At 48.0% G+C, this 25,484-nt stretch overlaps 1 protein-coding gene across 1 annotated transcript in view; it reads right to left on the bottom strand.

The window, feature by feature from the left end:
• ankrd24 (ankyrin repeat domain 24) overlaps positions 1–25,484 on the bottom strand; it is a 151,693-nt gene that overhangs the window by 110,187 nt on the left and 16,022 nt on the right. The window contains exons 4-9 of the mRNA XM_086004969.1: positions 24,217–24,281; positions 20,159–20,216; positions 18,386–18,456; positions 11,765–11,871; positions 6,658–6,845; positions 682–713 (exon numbers count right to left, since the gene is read on the bottom strand). Coding sequence (XP_085861095.1) covers positions 682–713; positions 6,658–6,845; positions 11,765–11,871; positions 18,386–18,456; positions 20,159–20,216; positions 24,217–24,281 — 521 coding nt within the window. The remainder of the gene's footprint in view (positions 1–681; positions 714–6,657; positions 6,846–11,764; positions 11,872–18,385; positions 18,457–20,158; positions 20,217–24,216; positions 24,282–25,484) is intronic.

Here is a 25,484-nt window from a genome sequence, read left to right as displayed (position 1 = left end):
GTACGAGCGAGAACTGGGAGAAAAGAAAGGGCAGAAGACCATAGGAAATATGAGGGATAGAAAGAGAGGAGAATCCTGAAGGAAGAGAGGAGAATCCTGAAGGAAGACAGAGAAACTGGAGGGAAGGGAAAGAGGGAGATTCAGGAGCAGCAATCAATCTCTATCAATTAGTCTACAACAGAAATGGAGTAGGAAATACCCCAGTAGACTATGTTCCTAGGAAATCTTCAGAAGCATGATCACAATATTGTTACCCCTAAAGATAGGAAGGTAGGAGCATAGGAACTGGAGGAGGCCATTCAGCCCCTCGAGCCTGTTCCACCATTCAATTCGATCATGGCTGATCTTTATCTTAACTCCATCTAACCGACTTGGTTCCGTACCCATTATTATCTTTATCTAACAAAAATCTATCAACCTCAGTTTTGAAGTTTTCAATTGACCATTGTGAGCCTGCAAATTCTTGCCCCTCCATCTGGATTTTACTGCTAGCAATGTGGAGTAAACATGCTGTAAATGGCATTAAAGTTGTTGTCTATACCAAAGGAAGCTATACCTCCCTGATTTGATTTTGGACAAAGCTGGATAATGTAATGGGAGCACATCTAATGTGGCTCTGATCATGTTGTGGTTCTGATAATGTTATGTGAACATTGACAATCAAAAGTCCAGTTCCTTTACCTGATGTTGCCTCCTTCTTAATTCTGGCTCTGCTGAGGAATAAATGAAACACAGAAATAAGGTCCATGCAACATGGAATATTTTACAGCGTCTCGCAATCAAAATCACTCGGGGGCACAGTGTGCTGGCACAGGCACTGCTCTTCCTGGGCCCAGTGCCACAGGTGGGAGGGCACCAGTTATGCCCACCCCACCCCAGCCACAGTTTGTTCGCCCCCCTGCCATCTGGGAGACGCTACAGATGCATTCGCACCCGAACGACCAGATTTAGGAACAGCTTCTTTCCCAGGGCTGTCATCCTATTGAACTCTGCAAATAAACTCTAAAGCCTGCACATCTGCCAATGCACTTTTATGGGGCAGAAATTCGGATCGGGGGTTTGCCACGCGTGCAAGCCCCCGATCTGCACTTACCCGACGCGCCTGCCGTTCACCTCCAGGGACGCCTGGAATTCCTTTTTGAAAGAGAAGAATCCCGGGCAGCGTCTGACCGCCCAGGAGTGCAGCCAGCGCGAAGCCTGTAGCACGCTGTGCAACTGAGACACGCCCCTTGAGGTCTCCGTTTAATAGGACATGCCCCCAATGTTTCTCACAAGCTGCAAAGCATTTTTACATGGAGAGCAGCATTTCAAATAGGTTTATGGTATTTTTATGAAGCTTTTGGTAACTTTTATAAACTTTTAAAAACATTTACATTATTTTGAAGAATCTGAAGTAGTTTTAAACAGAATTAAAGCAATTTAAAGACTTTTAAAAGCCCTGAAAGAATTTTTTTCATTCCACTTATTTATTTAGCAACGTCGTTGTCATACGTGTCTTCACACTGTTCCCTTTGGGGAACTGTATGAAGTGGTGGAAGGATTTATGGCCGTGATTAACGCTCCTTCCGTGACCATAACCATCTTTGTACCAGCCATTAGGGTGGTTAGTCCTATGGCGGGAGGGTTTTACGGGCTCCCACAACCTATACGAGGGGGGGGGGCCACCCACACCCACGGACACAAATATCCCACTGGATGTCAAACCAGAATTTAGAGCCGGAGCTCCGACTCCACTTGCCGGGACTGTCTGGAGCGGGGTTTGAAACCCTACCCCGTCTGGCCCAGCGGCAGGGATCCTACCGCTACGCCAAAGGCCCACTCCGATTAGCAACGTAAAATGGCTGGAATGAGCACAATTCACGGCATTAAAAGAACTCACAATTGAACTGATGATGACCTCAGCAATCTCCTCAACGAGGTGGAGGCGCAGCGCCTGCTCATCATTGGTAATGAGAAGTCCAAGGCGCCGCAAAAAGGACAGATGATAGCTTGGTCTTTCAAGTGGCAGCATAGGGCTCCAGTCACGGGGAGGGAAAAGGCGCAGGAAACGTATGGGTGTCACCTTTTGCGCGGAGTGGGCCTTTTGCATAGCGGTAAGCATCCCCGCCGCTGGGCCAGAAGGAGTAGGGTTTCGAACCCCGCTTCAGACAGTCCCGGCAAGTGGAGTCGGAGCTCCAACTATAAATTCCGGGTGGACATCCAGCGGGATACTTGCGTCCGTGGGTGTGGGTGGCCCCCCCCCTCAGATGGGTTGTGGGAGCCCGTAAAACCCTCACGCCATAGGACTAACCACCCTAATGGCTGGTATGAAGATGGTAATGGTCACGGAAGGAGTGTTAACATGGCCAAAAATCCTTCCACCACTTCATACAGTTCCCGAAAGGGAACAGTGTGAGGATACGTACGACGATGACCTCTTGCGCAATGCACCTCCTTGGACCCTCAGTCGCAGATGCGAGGGGGCAAATTGTGCAATTGTTAAATTTTTCATTTTATTGACATGTAAAATGTTGGCCCAGTAATTCCGTTCCAAACGCGTGAGTACGGTTGGGGTACTCACGCATCTGGCCAGAGGAAATGCCAGTTTTCAGCATGCACAGCGCATGCGGGGAAAACCGGCATTTCCTGTCCTCTGAACGAAGGGGTTCAGAGGCAGAACGCGTGCGACTGCACAGGCAGCGTGTGCGCAGTAAAATTCGCCGGTTTCATTCATGCTTTCAGTGAGGTTAAATCCTTACAACTTACACATGAAAACAGCATGAGTACAGTTACTCCAGAGGCTGCGGAGGAAGATATACTTTATCGTGGAGCTTCTGAAAGGCAATATTTTTGTTTGGGAAAGGGAGTAAAGTTATTTTAAGAAATGCTGAGGTAAGTTTTAAAGTTTAATTTTTTTTTTTTAAATGGGTTTTCAGTACTGTAGGTAGAAGGAGCAATTGTGGCTGTGTGAATTGAATTTGCTGTGTTTATTAAATGTGAAAATGACTGTTCCAAAATGAGTAATGTAACATTTCCAACATTTTTAAGAAAGAAACTTTTCATCAGTAATATATTCTTTTAAGTAATTATGTATGTATGTCTGTATATATTCCTTTGCGTATATGTATGTATGTATATATTCCTTTACCTATGTGTATGAATGTATGTATTTAATTATGATTTTCCAATAAGTTACTTTCTCTGAAAGTCATAATTAAATACATACATTCATACACATAAGTAAAGGAATATATACATACATACATATACACAAAGGAATATATACAGACATACATACATAATTACTTAGAAGAATATATTACTGATGAAAAGTTTCTTTCTTAAAAATGTTGGGAGTCATTTTCACATTTAAGAAACACAGCAAATTCAATTCACATAGCCACAATTGCTCCTTCTACCTACAGTACTGAAAACCCGTTTTAAAAAACAAAAATAAACTTTAAAACTTACCTCAGCATTTCTTAAAATAACTTTCCTCCCTTTCCCAATCAAAAATATTGCCTTTCAGAAGCTCCACGATAAAATATATCTTCCTCCGCAGCCTCTGGAGCAACTTTACACATGCTTTTTTCATGTGTAAGTTGTAAGGACTTAACCTCACTGAATCCATGAATGAAATCGACGAAGTTCACTGCGCACGCGCTGCCTGTGCAGTCGCACGCGCTGTGCCTCTGAACCCCTTCGTTCAGAGGACAGGAAATGCCGGTTTTCCCCACATGCGCTGTGCATGCTGAAAACCGGCATTTCCTCCGGCCAGACGCGTGAGTACCCCAACCATACTCACGCGTTTGGAACGTAATTACTGGGCCATTATGTTTATGTTTATGTTACAAGTCAAAGGAATGTTAAATGTCTTAATCAAAATGTACACTCTCGGGAGCTGCAAGCTTAAATTTCGTTGTACTGCACTTGTGCACTAACAATGGCAATAAAGTTGATTATTATTATTATGCGGATGCACTGCACGGATCCAAGCTCTTGCCAACAGACTGGCAGGGAGGGAAAATCAGGATGCTTCCATGCTTTCCGCATGGCCCTCTATAATGCAGCATGGCTACCTCCTGTGCTACCTCCAGCCAATCTTCTTAGACATGGAAGGTAAGTGTGCAGGAAAAAAATACATTTATCCAATGTTCTCTCCACCTGCCCTTTCCTGAATCCTCAGAGTTCTTGCTGGTTCCCCTGGTGCCGGCAGATCTCCAGTACTTCACCATTAACTCTTGGTATGGTTTTTGCCATGGTTTGGGGGATAGAAAAGAACTATTCTCATTCCATCATAATGAGAATTTTACATCTGACGACCCATCTCAATGTGAATTATGTCCCTGTGTTAAGCGTTGACAAGCCAAGGATTACATGTTTGCCAAACACTTTTCACGGATGATGAGCCATCTTTAAATTGAGCTTTTCTACCAACAGGAAGCACTTCCTGTGCCACAATAAAAAAGTTTGCCACGAGTTCCTCTCACTTTTAAAGGGCCAGTATTACCTTGGCTATCTGTCTTGAAAAACATTTTACTTCCCTTCCTCCACCCCGCCCTGTCAAGGCTCACTGGTTAAGCCCAACGGAGCAGAAAGGCCCCAGGTTTGGCCTCCAGGCAGCGTTAGGAGGCTCTACGATTGGACCCAGCACCCATGGGGAGTGAGCGAGGTGAAGATCGACCAGGGTTCCCGCTACTGAACACGACCCAGCAACTCCTGCTGGATGTGCGGTTGCATGGGTGTTAAGTGAGGACAGGATCAGGCTGTCAACCCAATGGCTGCTTGAGGGAGATGCCAGGAGTGAAATCAGTGTCCATGGAACTGCAGCCCAGCAAGGAATCAACACTTGGTAGAGAGATGGGAGGAGAAAGGAGGGAGAAACAACTTTAACATGTGTATGCAAAGGAAGGAGACTGCCTCAGCAATGGAGTGGAGCCACTGCATTGTCACAACATCTAGTATGTCCTGGCCAGTATTTATCCGTCAATCAACATCACTGAAACAGATTATCTGGTCATTATCACATTGCTGTTTGTGGGATCTTGCTGTGCGCAAATTGGCTGCCGCGTTTCCTACATTACAACAGTGACTACACTTCAAAAGAACTTCATTGGCTGTAAAGCGCTTTGAGACATCCGGTGATCGTGAAAGGCGCTATATAAATGCAAGTCTTTCTTTTATTCAGTCGATACAGGATCATTTATACTGCATAGCAAAAACTCATCACAGGCCTACAAACATGCCACTATTTCTAAGCATTAAAAATCATTGCAAATGTAGGAGGGGGAGGGGCCTATCTCGCCCCCTTAGGGAACGTGTTTAGTCTCAGGTTTCAGCTCACTTCTCTCTCCTGTCGAATGCTGTCGAGAGGAACGTGGCGGCTCCTGTGCTAATGGGGCTTTGGCTAAATTATCTGTGGAACGTGACTGGTCAGAGCTGTAAGTCGGCTGGATGGCATTTTGGTTGATGTCTGCAGAGGCATTTCAGGGAGATTTTTCTCTTGGATTCATCATTTGTTGGTTGTCAGAAATAGAGGCCTAGAAATTCAGTAAGGCGCTGCAAGCTTTGCGCCCAGTTACCGCCTAAAGAGGGCTTCTGCACCAGTATAGGAGGTTGCGCTGATATTGACTTCGGCGGTAATGGCGGCGGTAGCCGGTAGCGCTGCGCCGGCACCGATGACGTCATCGGTGTGCGCAGTGCCCCGTTTCCGCCCCGATGCCGGCCCGACGCCCATATTCAGTTGCCGCCGCCTCCTCCGTGGCGGCCGCTACTAACATCCGGAGACCAGGGCCTTACTGCAGCCTTAGTGGGGCGCATAAAGGTGGAGGTGCGGCCGGCTGCTTTTTCGGCGGCCGCCTGCCCGCACCTCCTTCCCCGGCCTCCTCCACCCGCCCCCCGCGGCATTGCCGGCTGCTTTCCGCGAGCCCGGCACTTCTCCGTGGTGCCGGGCTCATTTGCCGGCACAATCCAGCGGCGATCTCCCCGTTGCAGGCACCTCCACCTTAAGAGAAGGAGGAGGCCTGCAGTACCGCAGCCTGCCGCACCGCATCGGGTGGCGCAGCGGCACTTAGAGCGCTGAAATTCAGTTTCAGCGCCCCAAGCGGGGGCGGGCACGCCCTGGAATAGCGCCCGGTTCCGACTTGGGGCGCAAAAAGTGAATATTTGACGGTCGCACATGGCTCCGCGCCCAGCGCTAACTTTTGGCCGTTAGCCAGCTGGCGGGGCCATAGTGAATTTCTAGGCCAGAGTCCATAATGCTGCAATTGGTACATGGCCTGTGGAGGGAAAGGGGCTGATAGACCAAATCACCCTTCTTCTTGTCCCATGCCTCCTCTTGTACGATCTGCACAAATGAGCCATCAGTGCAGGAACTCTTTCCGCCAATCATGAGGAACTGGTGGGGAACTGGCAGCGCCACAGGTTAGGAGGGTGTCTGACTGCCTGTAAAAATTCCAGGATTGCCAGTTCCTGATGCAACTTGGCAGAAAAATCATTCCTTGGCATTCCCAGAAGAAGTCCATCTCCCGTTGATCCCTGGTTTGAGACTTGGACTATCAAGGCGGGAGATATCTATTTTGGGGGGAGAGGAGGAGGAAAAGAAAGGGATCTTTTGTTTGGCCGAAGGATAATGTAATGTCGTGCAAAAGATGTTGGGCCATAAAGAACACAACCTACCATTGTTCCAATAGCTTCTGTGAGGGGCTGCGTGAAGCAGCTGCAGAATATCTGTATTTCCAGTTACCATACTGTAGTGTATAGCATCGTGCCCCAAAGCATCCACAAGGCTGATGTTAGCTCCACTCCTGACAAGAACATCCACCGTCTCCACACTGTCATTTTCGCAGGCCAGCATCAAAGCTGTCCTGTGTTTAGGAAAAAAAGCAGTGAATAAGCCTGCTTGTTAGCAGTGAGAAAACCCAACACTAAGCATCTTCCTGCATGGCTATCTGAGACTGAGCTCTCCCTACAGTCAAGAGGTTAACGGCCAAAGGTTGTGGTGGTCCTCAGCTTCACTGCTATGTAGGAAGTCTTGTGGCAGTGGAGTGCGGTCAGCTTGGGGGCGGGGATTTGGACAGCGAGACCCTTGTGAATCAAGACGTGGTTCATGTGAGTCGATAAGGAGCTAATCTATGACAAGCTGTTTCATCCCGTCCAGGACGGTAGAACCAGAGGACACGGCCTGTGCTTGAAGGGGAGTAAATTCAAAACTGATCTGCAGAAACAATATTTCAGTGAGCGAGTGGTCAATCTATGGAACAGACTCCAGTGTTGATTCATTCAAATGCAAGTTAGATTTCTTTCAGGATATTTTGGGATACAGTATATGAGTAACTAATATGATAGCAAAATACTGCAGGTGCTGGAAATCCGAAATAACAACAGAAAATGCTGAAAAACTCAGCAGGCCAGGCAACATCCGTGGAGAGAAAATAGAGTCAACGTTTCGGGTCAAACCCTTTGTCAAGACTGGAAAGGCACAGGAAATTAAATAGATTGAAAGGGCAGGCTGGGAGAGAACAAAAGAGAAGTGAAGAGACATTAAGAGGTATTCAAAACGAGACGAGATGGTGATCGGACTAGTGGAGACAAAAGATGGCTCTAGATTAGGTGTGAAATGTGCTGGCAGAATGGGAGACAGCTGCCATGTGGGAGAGAGAGAGAAAAAAAAGGAAAGGGGGGGGGGCGGGGGGAAAGGGCCAAAACAAAGATGTGGATAAAAAATAAGTAAAAAATGTAATGGGGGCCGAGGTTATGATCTGAAATTGTTGAACTCGATATTGAGTCCGGAAGCCTGTAAAGTGCCTAATCGGAAGATGAGGTGCTGTTCCTCGAGCTTACGCTGGGCTTCTGTGGAACAATGCAAGAGCCCGGGTACAGTGAGGTCTGAGTGGAAATGGGGCGGTGAATTAAAATGACAGGCGACCGGAAACTCGGGGTCATCCTTACGGACTGAATGGAGGTGTTCCGCAAAGCGGTCACCCAATCTGTGTTTGGTCTCCCCAATGTAGAGGAGACCACATTGTGAGCAGCGAATACAGTATACTAGATTGCAAGAAGTACAAGTAAATCGCTGTTTCACCTGGAAGGGGTGTTTGGGGCCCTGGACAGTGGGAAGGGGGGAGGTATAGGGGCAGGTGTTGCATCTCCTGCGCTTGCACGGGAAGTTGCCGGGCGAAGGGGAAGGGGTGCTGGGGGTGATAGAGGAGTGGACTAGGGTGTCTCGGAGGGAGCAATCGCTACGGAATGCTGAAAGGGGAGGGGAGGGGAAGATACGTTTGGTGGTGGGATCACTTTGGAGGTGGCGGAAATGGCGGAGGATGATCCGTTGAATGTGGAGGCTGGTGGGGTGAAAGGTGAGGACAAGGGGAACCCTATCGTGGTTCCGGGAGGGAGGGGCAGGGGTGAGGGCAGAAGTGCGGGAGATAGAACGGACACGGTCGAGGGCCGTTTCCTGCTCTCACCCTGAACGAGACAATTTCATTCACTTTGCCTCCAATTTCCACCCTTCCCTCACCTTCACATGGTCCATCTCCGACTCTTCCCTTCCTTTCCTCGACTTCTCCATCTCCATCTCTGGGGATAGGTTATTGACCAACATTCACTACAAGCCCACTGACTCCCACAGCTACCTGGACTACACTTCCTCCCACCCCGCCTCCTGTAAGGGCTCTATTCCTTTCTCCCAGTTTCTCCGTCTCCGCCGCATCTGCTCCGACGATGCCACCTTCCACACCAGTGCTTCCGACATGTCTTCTTTTTCCTCAACCGAGGATTCCCCTCTACCGTTGTTGACACGGCCCTCGACCGTGTCCGTTCTATCTCCCGCACTTCTGTCCTCACCCCTGCCCCTCCCTCCTGGAACCACGATAGGGTTCCCCTTGTCCTCACCTTTCACCCCACCAGCCTCCACATTCAACGGATCATCCTCCGCCATTTCCGCCACCTCCAAAGTGATCCCACCACCAAATGCATCTTCCCCTCCCCTCCCCTTTCAGCATTCCGTAGGGACCGCTCCCTCCGAGACACCCTAGTCCACTCCTCTATCACCCCCAGCACCCCTTCCCCTTCGCCCGGCACCTTCCCGTGCAAGCGCAGGAGATGCAACACTTGCCCATATACCTCCCCCCTTCCCACTGTCCAGGGCCCCAAACACCCCTTCCAGGTGAAACAGCGATTTACTTGTACTTCTTGCAATCTAGTATACTGTATTCGCTGCTCACAATGTGGTCTCCTCTACATTGGGGAGACCAAACACAGATTGGGTGACCGCTTTGCGGAACACATTCCTTCAGTCCATAAGGATGACCCCGAGCTTCCGGTCGCCTGTCATTTTAATTCACCGCCCCATTCCCACTCAGACCTCACTGTACTCGGGCTCTTGCATTGTTCCACGGAAGCTCAGCGTAAACTCGAGGAGCAGCACCTCATCTTCCGATTAGGCACTTTACAGCCCTCTGGACTCAATATCGAGTTCAACAATTTCAGATCATAACCTCGGCCCCCATTACATTTTTTACTCATTTTTTATCCACACCTTTGTTTTGGCCCTTTCCCCCCGCCACCCCCCCCCCGCATTTTTTCTCTCTCTCTCTCCCACATGGCAGCTGTCGCCCATTCTGCCAGCACATTTCACACCTAATCTAGAGCCATCTTTTGTCTCCACTAGTCCGATCACCATCTCGTCTCGTTTTGAATACCTCTTAATGTCTCTTCACTTCTCTTTTGTTCTCTCCCAGCCTGCCCTTTCAATCTATTTAATTTCCTGTGCCTTTCCAGTCTTGACAAAGGGTTTGACCCGAAACGTTGACTCTATTTTCTCTCCACGGATGTTGCCTGGCCTGCTGAGTTTTTCCAGCATTTTCTGTTGTTATATGAGTAACTAAGACTGGCAATAGTCAGCCAACACTCGCTGTCAAGATTCTGACTTTAAGAACATAAGAAATAGGGGCAGGAGTCGGCCATACAGCCATGGTCGATCCTCAAACTCAACTCCACTTTCCCGCCCAACCTCCATATCCCTTGATTCTCTTAGAGTACAAAAATCAAGCTTTTGGTCACCTGTCTGATAACGCTCCTGTGAAGTGGCTTAGGATGTTTTATTATGTAAAAGGCGCTATATAAATGCAAAATTCTATAGATTATGGAACAGTTCCTGCTGTTTGGAGGGTGGCAAATGTAACCCCACTATTTAAAAAAGGAGGGAGAGGGAAAACAGGGAACTACAGACTGGTTAACATCTATAGTAGGGAAAATGCCAGAGTCTATTATAAAGGATGTGATAACAGGACACTTGGAAAATATCAACGGGATTAGACAAAGTCAACACAGATTTATGAAAGGGAAATCGTGTTTGAGAAGAGTTTTTTGAGGATGTAACTGGTAGAATAGATAAGGGAGAATGTGGTGTATTTGGATTTTCAGAAGGCCTTTGATAAAGTCCCACATTAGAGGTTAGTGTGCAAAATTAAAGCACATGGGATTGGGGGTAATATACTGGCATGGATTGAAAATTGGTTAACAGACAGGAAACAGAGAGTAGGAATAAATGGGTCTTTTTGGGGTGGCAGGCAGTGACTAGTGGGGTACCGCAGGGATCAATGCTTGGGCCCCAGCTATTCACAAGATATATCAATGATTTGGATGAGGGAACCAAATGTAATATTTCAAAGTTTGCTGACGATATGAAACTAGGTGGGATTGTGAGTTGTGAGGAGGATGCAAAGAGGCTTCAAGGCAATTTAGACAAGTTGAGTGAGTGGGCAAATACATGGCAGATGCAGTATAACGTGGATAAATGTGAAGTTATCCACTTCAGTAGGAAAAACAGAAAGGCAGAGTATTATTTAAATGGTGACAGATTGGGAAATGCTGCTGATGCACAAAGGGACCTGGGTATCCTTGTACACCAGTCACTGAAAGCAAACATGCAGGTGCAGCAGTTAGGAAGGCAAATGGTATGTTGGTCATTGCAAGAGGATTTGAGTACAGGAGCAAGGATGTCTTACTACAGTTGTACAGGGCTTTGGTGAGACCACACCTGGAGTACTGTGTGCAGTTTTCATCTCCTTACCTAAGAAAGGATATACTTACCATAGAGGGAGTGAAGCGAAGGTTCACCAGACTGATTCCTGGGATGGCAAGACTGTCGTCTGAGGAAAGATTGGGTCGACTAGGCCTGTATTCACTAGAGTTTAGAAGAATGAGAGGGGATCTCATTGAAACGTATAAAATTCTGACAGGGCTAGACAGACTGAATTCAGGGAGGATGTTTCCCCTGGCTGGGGGTCTAGAACCAGGGGTCACAGTCTCAGGATAAGGGGTGGGACATTTAGGACTGAGACAGGAGACATTTCTTCACTCAGAGAGTGGTGAACCTGAGGAATTTTCTACCACAGAAGGCTGTGGAGGCCAAGTCACTGAATATATTTAAGAAGGAGATAGATAGATTTCTAGACACAAGGGGCATCAAGGGGTATGGGGAGTGAGCGGGAATATGGTATTGAGATAGCGGATCAGCCATGATCATATTGAATAGCGGAGCAGGCTCAAAGGGCTGAATGGCCTACTCCTGCTCCTATTTTTCTATGTCTCTAAGTTGTTGTTGTTGAGTACAATGCAATCGTCACCCATTGGTGTTGCAGAGTGCTTTGGGATGTCCTGAGAATGTGATAAGGTGCTTTTAGTGCAAGTTTTTAATTACTGCCCACTCACCACACCTTACCTCCCTTCCTGTTGACTAGCAGTTGCTTGCATACTTTCACGGCTGACAGACACATCTCACCTTCCCTGCTTGTCCCTGCTGTTGACATCTCCTCCTCTTACCATCAGGCACCTGCACATCTCGTAGTTGCTCATCTGTGCGGCCAGAATCAGTGGAGTGCAGCCATCCTGCAGCGACAAGAGAGAGAGAGAGAGAGAGAAGATGCTTCACCTATCCAGTGCCAAGACAACTACCAGAACACTACAGCTGTGGGTCCCTTTGTTGAGCTCACCGGCCTCCCATTCAGAGGGTGATGGGTCTGAATCCTAGGAGTCCCTGTCCCTCAAGCTAGCTGGACTCCAATGGGCTGAGACCTTGCTTAGACAACCTTGTCTGTGTTGTGTATGTACCTTTAAGAGAGAACTGCTTTTATACTGTAGTACCGGCAGTGACCACACCTGTATATAAAGCCGTAGCAGGCTTCTGTACTTTCAGTTCCAGCATACTCTCTGTTCAGTAAACACCTGTTATTACCGTTCTCCTGCAGTCCGTGTGTTATTGATACGCGGACACTACAGTGGCGATGAGCAGATTCGAACTCACCTGCAGTACTGCATCACCTCACGGGGATCCATCCCTGAAAAGAAGCTTCTTGGAGGTCAAAGCCAGAGCAACGGGCGTCGACCGTGGGCAACCGCCCAGTGATCCATCGGAGTTCAGTGAATCGCAGGGGAAGCTGTGGAGAGCTGGGCTTGGCTCCCCAGTCAAGGTGTTCCAGCAAATCGTGCTGTTAGCAGGTAGTGCGCTGACCCTTCCGGACTGCGGCGGGCTTGAGCTCGATCGAGCAGCTCTGCAAGGGGGCTGTGCAGCGTCATCGGGAAGGAAAAGAGAGAGAGAGGGTGGAGCACACAGGGCGTGGTCGGTGCTCAAGAGCCGGGCAGCGTTAGAGAAAATAAAAGAGGGGAAGGAAAAGAGAAGCGCAGTGGACAGCGTCAAAGAAGAATAAAACTAAAGAATTTAACTAACAAAACAGAGACACGCCGAAGCCGCGGGGCGCCGCCATTACTATTTAGAACACTAGGAGCAGCATTGGCAGCAAGGGGAAGAAGGAAAAGCGCGGGAGGCGCCATTTTAATCCATTGGGGAAGAAGGAAAAGCGCGGGAGGCGCCATTTTAAGCCACCCAAGATGCCGAAGAGTGGCAGTATCACTGCTTTCGACAACGAAATAGAAGACTGGACCACGTATGTGGAAAGAATTGAAGAGTACTGCAAGGCAAATGGGGTGGCCGAAGAAAAGAAGGCGTCGGTATTATTAAATTTGATGGGCGCGAGAATGTACGGCCTATTGCGGAATTTAATTACCCCAGCTAAACCAATGGAGAAAAAGCTTTGAAGAGATTGTCAATATCTTACAGGAACATCTAAACCCTACACTGCTGCTGGTAGCAGAAAGATTCAAGTTCCATAAAAGAAACCAGCACAAAGATGAGAGTAATGCTGACTATCTTACGGAACTACGCAAGTTATCGAAGCACTGCCAGTTCGGAGCAGGACTGGCAGATACCTTAAGGGATAAGTTTGTCTGCGGGCTCCAGAGTGAAGGAACCCAGAAACGACTACTTTCAGAAAAGGACCTTACGCTAGAAAAGGCTTTCAGTGTGGCAGTATCCTACGAAGCAGCAGCACGGGGAGCTGCGGAAATACAACAGAAACCGCAAGAATATAGCACCAACGAAATGGCATATGGAGCAGAAAAGTGCTATCGCTGCGGCAGAACAACCCATGACCAGAAGGACTGCTGGTTTAAGGACAAAGTATGCAGGCAATGTGGAAAAGTGGGACACATAGCACGAGTCTGCAGGTCGGGAAAGAAAACCAACACTAAAAGAACTACTAAGGAAAAGTACAAGAAAGTAAAAAAAATGACAGACAGTAGTTCAGAAGATCAGGAGAGTGATAATGACTCTGGGAGCAGGAGACTAAGTTGTCTAAAGTTACACAACGTGATCGCAAAGGAGGATCACCGAACCATTTGGGTCACCCTCATGATAGCAGGGTCCCAAGTAAAGATGGAATTGGACACAGGATCAGCCCTAACAGTCATGAATCGACGAGACTATGAGCGGCTATTCTCACACATACCCTTGAAGGACACGTCCATTGTATTGAAGACATATACGGGGCAAAAAGTCTACCCCAGAGGAAAAATAAGGGTGCCCGTTAAATACAACGGCAAGGAAACACAGAAACTGTATCTATATATACTACAAGATGGAGGACCACCATTATTGGAACGTGAATGGATCCGAAAAATACAATTGGATTGGCATTCCATTCAGGCGCTAACTGTGGCTGACAAAAAGGGTGACGACGTCACACCTGGACGACTGTCAAAAATTCTAACTGACGCGAAAGAGATGTTCCAGCAAGGACTTGGGACTCTAAAAGGAGTAACGGCAACGATAAAAATTGAAGATAACGAAAACCCAAAATTTTTTAAGGCCAGACCGGTACCGTACGCGATCCGCCCAGCCGTCGAAGCAGAGCTGGAGAGTCTGGAGCGTTCGGGTGTGCTGTCCAAGGTGGACTAGAGCGAGTGGGCCACACCCATCGTTCCTGTAATGAATAAATCATTGAGCAGCACGCCTGAGGAGCCGAAGAAGGTTCGCATCTGTGGGGACTTTAAGGTAACTGTGAACCCAGTCCTGCACACAGTACAATATCCACTTCCGCAGATAGAAGATATTTTCGCCTCACTATCTGGAGGGAAACGCTTTACGAAGATTGATCTGGCCCAAGCGTATCTACAAATGGAGGTAGAAGAAGCATCTAGAAAATACCTCACGATAAACACTCACAAAGGTCTTTACCAGTACAACCGACTGGTATTCGGGGTAGCATCAGCTCCGGCTATTTGGCAGAGGGCGATGGAACAAGTCCTGCAAGGGATCCCGGGGACCCAGTGTTATTTGGACGACATCCTGGTTACGGGCGAAAATGACAGTGAACACCTTGCCAACCTGGAGCAGGTGCTCACTAGATTACAAGAATATGGGCTACGAGCCAACCACCCCAAATGCGAGTTTTTCAGGAAGCAAATCTCGTATTGTGGCCACATGATTGATGAAGAGGAGTTACATAAGTCCCCAGACAAGATTGAGGCAGTAGTCAAGGCTCCAGCACCAGAAAATGTGTCGCAACTGAGGTCGTTCCTCGGGTTGGTGAACTACTACCATAAGTTCTTGCCAAATTTATCTACAATTCTGCACCCACTGAACACCCTGCTGCAAACTGGAGTAGCATGGAAATGGAGTGATGAATGTAAGCGTGCCTTTCAGAAATGTAAATGCCTAATCACTTCAAAAGAAGTATTGGCCCACTACAATCCAACACTACCGATTCAGTTGGCATGTGATGTGTCTCCCTACTGCATTGGAGCGGTGCTGTCACACAAATTCCTTGACGGTTCAGAGAGGCCAATAGCCTTTGCGTCGCGCTCGTTAACCTCAGCCAAGCGTAACTACGCCCAGATTGACAGGGAGGCCCTCAGCCTGGTGTGGGGGGTGAAGAAGTTCAATCTCTATCTGCATGAGCAGAAATTCACCCTACTGATTGATCACCAGCCTCTTGTCTCCATTTTTAACCCAAAGAAGGGCGTTCCGGTGATGACGGCGCAACGGCTGCAAAGATGGTCCCTTTTTCTAGGGGCACATCAATACGACATAGAGTACAAGGGTACGAAACAGCATGGAAACGCTGATGGGCTGTCGCGCCTGCCTTTGCCTACGGTGGAGGAAGCACCTGCAGTGGACCCTGTTGAGATATTCCATTCGACCATAGTCGAATGTCTACCTGTTACAAACTCAAGTATAGAGAAGGAAACCCGAAATGACCCAACACTCTCTCGGGTCTACGATTTGACGGTGAAGGGATGGCCAGCACATGGCGACTCACTGTTGCCAGCATTCTCGCCAAGGAGAGAACAGCTGTCAGTGTGCCAGGGGACCTTGATGTGTGGATCCCGAGTGGTAATTCCACCCAAGTTGAGAGATAGAGTGTTCAATGAGCTTCATGAGGGTCATCTGGGCGGGGTAAAAATGAAGAGCCTAGCCAGGGCGTTTGTGTGGTGGCTGGGAATCGATAAAGAAATCGAGGATATGACCAAGAGATGCACAGGATGCCAGAAAGTCCAAAACGCTCCACCACAGGCCCCGCTACACCCATGGGAGTGGGCCTCATCTCCATGGCAACGGGTACACATTGATTTTGCTGGTCCATTTATGGACTCAATGTTTTTAATCGCCGTGGATGTACATTCGAAATGGCCAGACGTCATAAAAATGTCCTCCACCACCACGGAGAAAACTATTGCAGTCCTACGGACCATCTTCGCCAGGAATGGCTTGCCAGAACAGATTTGCTCCGACAATGGACCACAGTTTGTGTCCGAGGATTTCCGGAGGTTTTTGAGGAATAATGGGGTGAAACATTACACATCTGCTCCATATCATCCAGCCACAAATGGATTGGCTGAGAGGTTTGTTCAGACCTTTAAAAAAGCAATAAAGGCGATGTATAACGACAACATACCACTACAACACAAGGTGGATAATTTCTTGTTTGCTTACTGGAATGCGACACATGCAGTCACCAACCAAGCTCCAGCCATAATGTTCTTTAACCGAAGGTTAAGATGTCGCCTGGATTTGCTCAAGCCAAACATAAGACGAGATGTTGAGGATAAGCAATTCCAGCACATCAATGAGAAGACAACCAGGAGCTTCAAGATAGGGCAACCAGTCTTGGCCCGCGACTACCGAACAGAAAAATGGCAGCCAGGAATGATATGCACACAGCAGGGACCACTGATGTACACAGTGGACGTTGGAGAGAGCATCGTGAGACGCCATGCTGACCAGATTCTAGAGTCACAGGAACAAGTCAAACCCATACCACGAGCATGCGCACCTGGTGATGAACCCGAAGTACAGATTGCGTCTACCTCAGAATCAGTGGTATTGGAAGCTGACGAACCAACCAATGACAATGAGCCAGAATCGACTCCGCCGCAAGAACAGGATATTCGAGAAAGGCGCTATCCAGACAGGATCAGGAAGCCGCCTCAAAGACTGAACTTATAAATGATTACTTCAGTTGATGTATATAGTACAGAAAAAAATTGTAATTGTAATTAGTTATTATTTAATTGTTAAATGAATGTTATGTACTGTTTATCTAAAAGGGGAGGAATTGTTGTGTATGTACCTTTGAGAGAGAACTGCTTTTATACTGTAGTACCGGCAGTGACCACACCTGTATATAAAGCCGTAGCAGGCTTCTGTACTTTCAGTTCCAGCATACCCTCTGTTCAGTAAACACCTGTTATTACCGTTCTCCTGCAGTCCGTGTGTTATTGATACGCGGACACTACAGTCTGCAAAGCTGGGACATTACAAACGGAAGGATTTGAAGGGGAGTAATTCTAAACTTTACACATTTTGGCATTTCTCATCTTTTGTGAGTTTGTTATGTTTTAGAACTGTTAGGGACAGCCAGAACTGACACTTTGTGGAGAATTTGGCCCTCCTGTCACATCAGGAATGGATTACAACTTCTTTGAGCATCCTGCAGCCACCCAAAGGGTGTTTTATAAAGAGGAACTGTTAAAGTGGCACCATCACGGGGAGCTGTCGGCCTCGGTTGTTGGAGCAGCCAGGTACAGCTCCTGCTAGATCCTCAACTTTTTGGGCAGCCAAGTAAGGCCAAAAATCCACTGTCCTTGCAGTGCATTCCCACCATACACCTGAGAGGAGGACTCGATCATGGACCAGGGCTCCGTGTTGCCAGGTCCCGCCCATTCCTTCAATTTACATGGGCTCCAAACAAGGAGACCGGCATCGGAGAGGTCACGGTCAGGGTAGGAGGCCTCCCAGCCCAGGAGTTTCACAGTCCCCAGTCTGGGCATCCACTGGAAGGCTGGTACACCCAGGAATACCAGCTGGCAAAGTGAGGCCCAGGAACATGGCAGTGGATCGCTGAAGAGGTTGAAACATTTGGAAGTATTTTCCGACCCCCCCTTATAAACGTTCCAAATGTTTTCAGGAAGGCTCGGGGCTTCTCCCAGCAAGCGGAGCAGATATCCACTGAGAATCCCAGTCTCTCCCGACTGGCACCTGCCCAGGACACTACCTTAATCGTGAGAAGCTCCCCGCCAGGGATATGGCACTTTCCCCACTGACCCCATGTACTTGCTGGGATGGGGGCCGGAGATTCCGAGCGCGCTCGATCACGGCACTTACACACGTGGGTCATCAGGGCACTGGCCCCACAGGTTATTAGCACCTGCAGCACAGATAACTGGGTAAGGGTCTCAGACACGCATCCATCGCTGGTTTAAATAACCAGAATTAACCCTTGCACCATCGGTCACGTGATGCCATCATGGCGTCTCCATTCGCATGTCTGTTAGATAAGTCACCAATCCAAGATAATGACTCCCCTTAATGAGGGAGTTTTAAATCCCTAGTTTTCAGATTTGAAAGTCTTTTCACACATTTTCAGTCTGGAGATTTGAATTCCTCGCTGCACTATTTTAATGCAGTTGTTAACCCAATACTAATAAACAGAAGGAACTGACCATCAGTTTCACACAATCTGCCTCTCAATCAATCCGCAGAGGGCAGGTAAGAAACGTCACTTACCTCATCGCGCACATTTAAAGGGCCCTTGAAATCGCACAGTGTCTGAACACAGCAAAAACTCCCACTTGTAGCTGCAACAAGAGAGAGGAAAACGAAGAGGATCTTGTTAGCACAGAGAACATGGTTACACTTAACATGATCACAGTGAACCTGAACTGAAACATCTCCCCTTAATAATGCGTGTGAGTGGCAGAAAGGACTTCACTGTCTTTTATTACAGTTGTTTGAATGAACGGGAAATGGATCTGTCCTGATCCTGATCCAGGAGGATTGATCCTGATCCTGGTCCAGGAGGATTGGTCCTGATCCTGGTCCAGGAGGATTGATCCTGATACTGATCCTGATCCAAGAGGATTGATCCTGATCCAAGAGGATTGATCCTGATCCAAAGGATTGATCCGGATCCTGATCCAGGAGGATTGATCCTGATCCTGGTCCAGGAGGATTGATTCTGATCCTAATCCAGGAGTATTGATCCTGATCCTGGTCCAGGAGGATTGATCCTGATCCTGATCCAGGAGGATTGATCCTGATCCTGTTCCGGGAGGATTGATCCTGATCCTGATTCTCTCCTCAAACAACCAACCCTTGACCCCTCTGTCCTTGCAAACTGCCGCCCCATCTCCAACCACCCTTTCCTCTCCAAAGTCCTTGAACATGTTGTCACCTCCCAAATCCGTGCCCAGCTTTCCCGCAACTCCATGTTTGAATCCCTCCAATCAGGTTTCCGCCCCTACCACAGTACCGAAGCGACTCCCATCAAAGTCACAAATGACATCCTTTGTGACTGTGACAGAGGTAAACTATCCCTCTATCCCTCCTCATCCTTCTTGACCTGTCTGCAGCCTTGACCACTCCATCCTTCTCCAACGCCTCTCCACCATCGTCCAGCTGGGTGGGACTGCACTTGCCTGGTTCCATTCTTGTCTATCTAATCGTAGCCAGAGAATCACCAGCAACGGCTTCTCTTCCCGCCCCGCATCGTTACCTCTGGTGCCCCCAAGGATCTATCCTTGGCCCCTCCTATTTCTCATCTACATGTTGCCCCTTGGCGACATCATCGGAAAACACCGCATGTTTCCACATGTACGCTGACGACACCCAGCTGTACCTCACTACCATTTCTCTCGACCCCTCCACGGTCTCTAAATTGTCAGACGGCTTGTTGTTGTTATTATACAGGAGGATTGATCCTGATCCTGATCCTGGTACAGGAGGATTGATCCTGATCCTGATACAGTCATTGCGCCACCCCCCACTCCCCATCCTCATTGCCGCCAAAAACCAGCCACCCTCCCAGGACTTACCGTCGAGCTGCTGCTGGTGAGACAAGCAGCCCAACATTCATCCTCTCCAAAATATTAATGAGGCCTGAGGTCCAATTGCAGGGTGGTCTTGGGCCTCCCGGTTGGGGTGATCGCTCCCTGCGGAGACCCGGGTCTGGGCCCGAAAACATGCTCAGGCGAATTTCCACCCCCTTTTCCCTCTGCATGGTTTCCAGCTCAGACAGTAGGCTGTACGGCCTGCTCCACTTGCCTGGTGCTGCTAGCTGACCATTAGCAAGAGAGCAGGAACGGCCCAGAGTGATGGTGCCTCTCTGCCCTGCCCTCGGCTGACCCCCCAAGCAGAGAATGTCAGGTGTGAGGCATAGCCCTTGTGCTACGTTCCAGGGGACTCCGCGGTCACTATTATTAAACGTGTCGTGCCGCAGGCTCACTGCCAATACATTCAGACTGGCAGACAGAAAGGATGGCAGCTTTGAAAGGCACTGACCTGCATGATGTAACGCGATCCTCCCATAACTGTCAACTGCATTCACTGGGCATTTTTCCTAAAGAAAGAAAGACTTGCATTTATATCGCACCTTCCATTACCTCAGGATGTCCCAAAACACTTTACAGTTAATGAAGTACTTTTGAAGTGTAGTCACTGCTGTAATGTAGGAAACACGGCTCCCAATTTGCACACAGCAAGCTCCCACAAACAACAATGTGATAATGACCAGATCATATGATTTAGTGATGTTGGTTGAGGGATAAATGATCCTCTTTCTGGACGCCTCAACTACTGGAAACAGTCTGCTTCTATCTACCCTGTCGCATCCATTCATAATTTTAAATACTTCTATCGTATCGTCCCCTAATCTGTGTTATTCTAATGAAAACAGCCTCCATTTTTCAAGTCTTTCTTTGTATTTGAATTTACTTATCCCAGGCAGAATCCCAGTGAATCTGAGCTGTACCCTCTCTAAAGCCTCAATATCTTTCCTGTAGTGCGGAGCCCAATACTGCGCACAGTCCTCTAACTGAGGTCTTACTAAGGTTTTATATCGGCTCAGCATTGGCTTTTATATTCTATGCCTCTTGAGATAAAACCTAGAATTCTATTATTTTTTTTATGGCCTGATCAAGCCGAGGTGCTGCCTTTAATATCCTGGGAACCTGGATCGTGAACTCGCTCTGCTCTTCCACAGCGTCGAGCCTACTTCCATTCAGAGTATCATTACTGCTGTTTATTTTACCAAAAATATATCACGTCACACTTACTGACATTGACTTCCATCTGTCACTTTTTAAGCCATTCCCCCATCTTATCGATATCCCTTACAGCTTCCTTTGGTCTTCTAAAGAGTTAACTATCCCTCCTATTTTGGTATCATCTGCAAATTTCCAAACCACTCCCTCTCGTCCTGTATCTAAATCATTGATATACACAGTGAAGCGAAGCGGCCCTAGAACTGAACCCTAGACACCGCCATCCACTCTCAACCACTCGGAAAAGCCCCTCCTAACTCTTACTCTCTTTCCTCCCTTTTCACCACTTCTTCCATTCAGTTTGCTCTCCTCCAGCAATTCCATTCCTTTAATGTTCTCTAATCTCTATTGTGGTATGATTGCCTCCCTCCTGGCCACACAAAAATATTCCGGTGTGCCCACCTGCCGCAACCCCCCCTTCACCCGCCGCCCCCACCCACCCCACCCCGCACCCCCACAACGCAATTGCCTCCCCCCTTCACTTTAACATTGAAATTTCCTGCTGGGCTCCACGGTGGAGCCGTGGGATTTCCTGCCCCTCCCCCGACCAGCAAGTGGCCCGTGGCTATTATGCAGATGTGGCCTGGCATTGTAAATAACTCAGGCCCTCTCGCCCAGGACATCGCACAGGTGGCACAGTCACACCCCCACCACTCGCCCCACCCCACCCCCACCGACGTACGCCCAAAGTCAAAATTGCCGCCCAAACGGTTCCATCTTTCATACTCCTCAAACACGATCCCTGCCAAAGTCCTCCTTGAATGTGCTGACAAGATCCATTGAAACGAATAGGGAGTTTCATCATTTTGAACCATAAAGAAGTTTATATATTTCTAATATCTATCTACGAGAAATGACGGATCACTTTAAATTTAGTTACATTCATCGAATCTTATAGCACAGAAGGAGGCCATTCAGCCCATCGTGCCTGTGCTGGCTCTTTGGAAGAGCGATCCAATTAGTCCCACTCCCCTTGCTCTTTCCCCAGAGCCCTGCATTTTTTTTTTCAAATATTTATCCAATTCCCTTTTGAAAGTTATTATTAAATTAGCTTTCACCCTTTCAGGCAGTGCATTCCAGATCACAACAACAGTGATCCTAAGCTGCTCCTTCCACTAGTTTGAACCTATGCCCCTTTGTTTTAATATCCTGCTACACCTTGGTGTTGTGCTCTGGATTGTGCCAATGAATGCCTTGTGTACCCTGACAAGAATCTATTCCTATGCCATTCCTCTGTGTGTTCCTGATATGCAGGTGTTCATCCATCTAACAGTAATATCAGGCTCTTACAGTCTCTGTGACCCCTGTAAAGGTTTGGCACTGTGAGCATGGGACCCAGTGTTCTGTACACTTGGTATATGGCTTGGAAACAGCACATTGAAAGTAGCACTTCCAGGGCATCAGCCAGGTTGGGCCAATTGCGCGTCCTCTGTGCAAACAAGTAAGGGAGTCAGCCCCAGACTCTCCCGGACTGTACAAAGCCCACATCCATCTAGACTGGTCGTCCAGACTGCTGCACTCCAAGTCAGCCACAGATTCAGTGGCTACAAGCAATTGCGAACGAAGCAGCAAGATCTGACTCCCTCACTGAGGTACAGTGCTGCTGGTGGTTGCCCTCCTGTATCTTGACCAAGTTGTCATTATTCAGGAGTCTTCACTGCTGGAAGGCTTGTGAAAATGGAAGGAACGTCAGAGCCAAGCTCTGGCCTGACCTCACCTGGTGCCCACATGTGTAGGAGTCTCTATAGTAATCAAGAATAGACACCCGGGGGTAATTTTTACCTTCACTGCTTGGGTGGTGAAATATCGGAGCAGATAATCTATTATAGAACTAGGCTTGATTTTTAATTCCCATATGTCTACATAGGAATAAGATGAGGCCATTCAGCACCTCGAGCCTGTGCCACCGTTCAATTAGATTTTGGCTGATCTGCCCTTAACTCCATTTAGCCATTCCATTTCCTTGGTTCCATATCCACGAATACTCTTGCCTAACAAAAAACTATCAATCTCAGTTTTGAAATTTTCAATTGACCCTCAGCCTCAACAGCTTTTTGGGGGAGAGAGTTCCAGATTTCCACGACCCTTTGTGTGAAGCAGTGCTTCCTGACATCACCCCTGAATGGCCTGGCTCTAATGTTAAAGTTATGCCCCCTTGTTCTGGACTCTCACATCAAAGGAAATAGGTTCTCGCTATCTACTCCTCGAATCACCTCAGGCACTTGAAATCAGTGGAATTGAAAATTGGGAGATGATCCACTACTCCAACTGAGCAGCACATCACCCTCCGAGCTTTATATAGACCAATCTGTACAAACTCCAAACAATGAAAGAAGTGACTCCTGAGTCTCCAACAGAGATACCTGCACAAGGTGGGAACTACAGCAAAAGCAACTCACATTTATATAGCTCCTTTAACGTAGTAAAATGTCCCAAAGCACTTCACAGGAGCGTAATCAAACAAAGTTTGATATAGAGCCACAAAGAGAGATACTAGGACAGGTGACCAAAAGCTTGGTCAAAGAGGTCGGTTTTAAAGTGCGACTTAAAGGCCGAGAGAGAGGTGGAGAGGTTTAGAGAGGGAATTCCAGAGTTTAGGGCCGAGGGAGCTGAAGGCACGGCCGCCAATGGTGGAGCGAAGGAAATCATGGATGCGCAAGAGGCCAGAATTGGAGGAGCACAGAGATCTCGGAAGGTTGTAGATCTGGAGGAGGTTACAGAGTTAGGGAGGGGTGAGGCCATGGAGAGATTTGAACACAAGGATGAGAATTCTTAAATCGAGGCGTTGCCGGGACAGGAGCCAATGTAGGTTAGTGAGCACAGGGGTGATGGGTGAATGGGACTTGGTGCGGGTTAGGATATGGGCAGCTGAGTTTTGGATGAGCTGAAACAAATAGAGGAAGAACAGAACCCATCCAATAGATTTTCAACACGACCCTGTCTGTTGGTGTGCAATAGATGGTAGATCTTAGCAACAATTGTGGCACAAGGTAAAGGTGAGTGGCATTGAAATGCACACCAATTCCAGAATATCCAATGTAAAGAAGGATGTGAATGGGGTAATAAACCATGGGCCGTCCTTAGCAAGCTCCCAGTGTTATTACTAGGGCCCAGTCTAAGGTGGGCCGATGCCTTCCATCCAGAGCACCTTCCGATCTCTACTCATCCTGGGACAGAAGTTCGCTTGTGATTTGGGAATTGGAGTATCTCAGAATAACAAGATATTACAGGTTTGCTGTGGTGTTTCCCTGGACTGCCTCTTTAATATGAACAAGGATTATCCCGGAGTGCTCATACCTGGAGAAGTCTCTTCACACACTGATGGTGCCCGTGCTTCGCTGCCAAATGTAACGCATTCAACCCTAGGTTACAACCAGATACACACGTCAGATAAATAGAATGAGGTTTGTCCCAAATAGCATTCTCTGGAACAACAACAACTTGTATTTATCTAGCACCTTTAACATAGTAAAACGTCCCAAGGCGCTTCACAGGAGTATTATAGGACAAAATATTTGACACCGAGCCACATAAGGAGAAATTAGGGCAGGTGACCAAAAGCTTGGTCAAAGATGTAGGTTTTAAGGAGCGTCTTAAAGGAGGAAAGAGAGGTAGTGAGGTGGAGAGGTTTAGGCAGGGAATTCCAGAGCTTAGGGCCTAGGCAACAGAATGCACGGTCACCGATGGTTGAGTGATTATAATCAATCAGGGATCCTCAAGAGGGCAGAATTAGAGGAGCGCAGATATCTCGGGGGATTGTGGGGCTGAAGGAGGTTACAGCGATAGGGAGGGGCGAGGCCATGCAGGGATTTGAAAACAAGGATGAGAATTTTAAAATCGAGGCGTTGCTTAACCGGGTGCCAGTGTAGGTCAGCGAGCACAGGGGTGATGGGTGAATGGGACGGTGCGAGTTAGGACACGGGCAGCTGAGTTTTGGATGACCTCAAGTTTCCGTAGGGTAGAGTTTGGGAGGCCAGACAGGAGTGCGTTGGAATAGTCAAGTCTAGAGGTAACAAAGGCATGAATGAGGGTTTCAGCAGTGGATGAGCTGAGGCAAGGGCGGAGACAGGCAATGTTATGTAGGTGGAAACAGGCGATCTTTGTTATGCTGCAGATATGTGGTCGGAAGCTCATTTCAGGATCAAATATAACACCAAGGTTGTGAGCAGTGTGGTTCAGCCTCAGACAGATGTTAGGGAGAGGGATGGAGTCGGTGGCTAGGGAACACAGTTTGTGGCGGGGACTGAAAACAATGGCTTCGGTCTTCCCAACATTTAATTGGAGATAATTTCTGCTCATCCAGAACTGGATGTCGGACAAGCAGTATGTCAATTTAGAGACCGTGGCGGGGGTTGAGAGAAGTGGTAGTGAGGAAGAGCTGGGTGCCATCAGCGTACATGTGGAAACTGAGACTGTTTTCGGATGATGTCACCAAGGGGCAACATGTAGATGAGAAATAGGAGGGGCCAATGATAGATCCCTGGGGGGACACCAAAGGTAACAATGCGGGAAAATAAACATCTGGCATTCACCTCCTCGGTGTGCTATTTTTAGTACACCACTTA

The sequence above is a fragment of the Somniosus microcephalus genome, chromosome 13, assembly GCF_052327205.1.
Source record: "Somniosus microcephalus isolate GS21.2 chromosome 13, FLI_Smic_1.0, whole genome shotgun sequence".
NCBI classification, from domain to species: Eukaryota; Metazoa; Chordata; class Chondrichthyes; order Squaliformes; family Somniosidae; genus Somniosus; species Somniosus microcephalus.
Note: the sequence above shows the minus strand (reverse complement) of the source record. Positions and strands in the feature narration are given on the sequence as shown.